We start from the raw sequence: 3,989 nt of genomic DNA on the forward strand, positions 1-3,989 counted from the left end.
TTGAACTTGTAAATTAAATCTTGAAAAATTATTTGAATTTAGAACTTGAAATTAGGAGGCTAAATGTTCAAAAGAAAGGATGATTCAAGCATGAAAAATCTCAACTTTGATGTGCTCCAAATATCGAAAATGTTCTAGTTTAAAGAGAAGTTCTTCTTCTTTCAACATCCTTGAACTTGAAACTTGAGCATGAAACTTGTATTCATAAGTTTTAGTTTGAAGATGGGTTTTCACATCTTCAAACATCCTTGAACAATTGAAAAATTGTATGATGATTTTCCAAGAGTGGAATCTCATTTATTAATCATATTTTTGAAAATGGTTTTGTAAAATCGAAACTTTTTTTTTGGTAAATAAAGATAGATTTCATTTACCAAAGGATAAAATTACACCAGTTCACCCATACACCAAAACAACAAAAACAATTGACTACAAGTCACTAAACAGCCAAGAAAACAACTCACTGACATCTACAAGCTACACAAAATATGATTCTGCTAGCAACAACACTAACAAGTTCTATCTTACTAGAGAACACTTGAGAATTCCTTCGAAACCAAATGACATAAACAATTTCAATAAAAGCCATGCCAATACTGACATCAGCCTTCCTGGAGCTTCTACTCTTCTTGACTGCCCATTGAACCTCCTCTTGCCAACTCTGAATCCGCCTGTGAATACTAAGATGTTGCAACACAGTCTTCCAAATCTCAGAAGAATACTGACAAGCAAAGAAAAGATGAGGTAGATCTTCATCATGAAGCTGACACAATCCACAAGTACTAACAATGGGCAAATTCCATTTAAGTAACCTGTCATTTATAGTCAGTGTGTTATGAACAACTAGCCAAACTATAAAGGTGCTCTTTGGGATTGACTTGTTGTTGCACACTAGCCTTCTCCAATCAACCCGATCTCCACTCTAATGCAGATGCTTATACATCCTGTGAATTTTTAACTTTCATGCAGCAACAAATTGATCAACTCCACTAGACTGAAGGAAAATCTCTCTATGATGCCAAATTTTCAATGACCAAGTCAAGGCATTAGGAATAGGCAGTCCAAAAGTCCTTGTCTTGTATGTAGTATGTATGAACCCACTTCACCCACAACCTATCTTGCTTCAAAGCTAAAGCCCATCAGTGCTTCAGGACTACATCCTTGTTCCAAATGGTCAAATCTTTTAGATTCCAACCCCCACACTCTTAGGCAAGCAAAGAGTCTCCTAATAAACTAATGCCTTCCTAGAACTAGCCTCTGAACCAGTCCACAAAAAGAACCTACATAGTCTTTAGACCTCCTTCATAACCTTTGTAGGCATCACAAATATTTGACACCAGTAGAGTTTAATACCAAACAAAACTGATTTAATCTACTGAAGTCTACCTGCATAAGACAACATCCTAGCATACCAACTTTTAATTCTAGCCACTGTTTTCTCAATGAGAGGCTTGTATTAAGAGTAACTGAGCTTCCTAGTGGTGAGAGCAACACCTATGTACTTGATTGGGAAAGTAACCTTAGTAATCCCCAACCCCTCCTCAATACCATCAGCTACTGCAATGGGCACCCCTACTAGGTAAAACTCACTCTTTGCTTCCAAACCAGAAGCATGGGAAAACTTTAAATATGCATCAAAGCATACAGTCACAGAAGAATCATCAGCTCTAGCAAACAACAATAAATTATATGCAAACATCATATGGGTAAGATCTACCCTTTTGCATCTGCGATGATACTTAAACTCTAGATTGTTAGAAAGAGTAGATAAGCATCTAGACAGGTATTCTATTCCCACAACAAAAAGGTAAGGAGACATTGGGTCTCCTTGCCTGAGCCCTTTCTTAGCAGGAATAGGCTTAGTAGGTAAACCATTGATCAAAATGGAATAAGACACTAAACTCAGACACTGCATAACCCACCCAACAAGCTTAACTGGAAAACCCAACTCAAACAACATTGCCTTCAGAAAAGGCCATTCTAAAGAATCATAAGCCTTCTTTAGATCTACCTTAATCAAACACCTTGGAGAAATATATTTCCTGGAATATCCCTTAATTGCCGGGGATAAAACCAACTTGTGAGCAATTAACAAAATCACCAATCACATTCTGCATTCTTGAAGTAAGAATCTTTGAGATAAGCTTGTAAACTACTGAACAACAAGCAATTGGTCTAAAGTCCTTAACACTAGTAGCATTTGGAATTTTAGGAACAAGAGTAACAACAGTGTTGTTGACCTGTTTAAGCATGATACCAGTGGTAAAAATTCAATGACAGCCTCATACACATCTTCCTTCACAACCCTCCAGGCCTTCTGAAAGAATAAACTATTAAAACCATCTAGCCCAAGGTCCTTGTTTATGTCAATGGACTTAAGAGCAGCATTAATTTCTTCCAAAGTGACATGTTGTACCCAAGTCTCTTCAACAGTAGGAGATAGTTTCTTTCTATTTCTAACTACAGTTACATTAATACCAGTTAATCTCTCAACATCAGTACCAATCAACCCTCTATAAAATGCACTAATATTTCCTTGAATCTCATGAGTTGTGGACAATTTCCTTCCTGAATTGTCATACAAGACATCAATACTATTTCTGGCATATCTCTCTTTCATAGCACTGAAAAAGAACTTAGAATTTGAATCACCACCTTGGGGCCATTGAATTCTAGATTTTTTCCTATAAGTAGACTCATGAACATGCAAAAACTTCTTCAGTTTTCAGAAATCTGCAAACTAACATCAGTGTGAGCATTAGATAGCTGAGCCTGAACCCTTTGTAATTCCTCTCTAAGCATATCAATTCTTTTTTTAATCCTAGCAAACTCATTATGATGTAAGGTTTTCAACCCTTACTTGACAGCTTTGAGCTTGTTTCAAACCCTAAACATAGCACTACCCTGGCACTGAACTTCCGACCCTTTCTGAACTACCTGAAGAAAACTAGCATGGTCTGCCATGTGATTAAAAAATTTAAAAGGCCTACTCGCACTCTTTAGATTCACATTACAAGTCATCAACAAAGGAGAATGATTAGATAACCCTGGGTTAAGGTAATCCACAAGATCATTAGTGAAGCCAGAATGCCAAAGTGCATTACCAAGAGCTCTATCAATTCTAGAAACAACTCTCAGGTCCCCTTGTCCTTTGTTACTCCAAGAGAAGTAATGACCACAACTTTTCAGTTCAATTAAAGAAGCTCTATCCAAACATTCATCAAAGTCTCTAGTCTTTGCATCTATGACAAGGTTATCATTCTCCCTATCACCAGATAGTAGAATATAGTTAAAATCACCCATAAACAGCCAGGAAATAGTAATTGTTGAACCAAGATTTGCAACATCATTCCACAAAGGCCTCTTAGTATCAACTGTATGCAAACCATACATTGTAGTAAAGAAAGTGCTAAAATGCCCATTTTTGGTATTCATAGAAGCATGAATCAACTAATCAGTCTTCTGCAGAACCTGCACTGTCACCATGCTATGCTTCCACCCTAGCCAAATCCTACCCTAGGAGAATGGGAATGATTGAACTCCCACTGCCAGGCACTACCAATCTTCCCTTGAACTTTTTTGGAATTTCCCTCCTTTATTTAGTTTCAACTAAAGCAATAACAGTAACATTATTCTAGAATAATAACTTCTTTATTTCAACTATCTTAGAGGGGTCATTCATACCCCTGACATTCAAAGAACAAATATTCATGGAGCATTGTGAGGTGAACCACCCTCCCACCCACCTCCATCAAAAGAAAAGTCCCCTAGAGCAGTTTGAACTTGAGCTAACCTAGTGTTATGAACATTACTTCTAACATCCCTTCTCCTCCTAGAAACAACTCTCTGTTGGGAGTTCTCATTGGAAAACACAAAGAAATGAGTGTAAAATAAGAGAGTCCCCCATTGGAAAAACTCTTCATATCTCCTTGTTTATTAATTGGGGAATGGGTGTAACTCTTGTTTAAGAAAGTGTGAGAGTGGTATGG

At 37.1% G+C, this 3,989-nt stretch overlaps 1 protein-coding gene across 1 annotated transcript; it reads right to left on the reverse strand.

The window, feature by feature from the left end:
- Nucleotides 1–460: 460 nt before the first annotated feature.
- Nucleotides 461–3,393, reverse strand: LOC110796357 (uncharacterized). Its single transcript, XM_056829634.1, has 5 exons — nucleotides 2,938–3,393; nucleotides 2,282–2,716; nucleotides 2,079–2,240; nucleotides 1,503–1,963; nucleotides 461–812 (listed from the first exon to the last, which is right to left on the reverse strand). Exons 1-5 carry the CDS (start codon nucleotides 3,391–3,393, stop codon nucleotides 461–463), a joined length of 1,866 nt encoding a protein of 621 aa, XP_056685612.1.
- Between the last annotated feature and the right edge of the window lie 596 nt (nucleotides 3,394–3,989).

This window comes from Spinacia oleracea, chromosome 5, assembly GCF_020520425.1.
Source record: "Spinacia oleracea cultivar Varoflay chromosome 5, BTI_SOV_V1, whole genome shotgun sequence".
Lineage (NCBI taxonomy): Eukaryota > Viridiplantae > Streptophyta > Magnoliopsida > Caryophyllales > Amaranthaceae > Spinacia > Spinacia oleracea.

Bases quoted from the DNA above. Each gene is read 5' to 3' on its own strand.
- LOC110796357 (XM_056829634.1), bottom strand. From the start codon at position 3,393: ATGTATGGTTTGCATACAGTTGATACTAAGAGGCCTTTGTGGAATGAT. The intron at 2,241-2,281 runs GCTGTCATTGAA...ATGCTTAAACAG, and splicing joins TGAAGGAAGATGTGTATGAG to GTCAACAACACTGTTGTTAC. The intron at 813-1,502 runs GTACATAGGTGT...TATAAATGACAG, and splicing joins AAGGTTACTTTCCCAATCAA to GTTACTTAAATGGAATTTGC.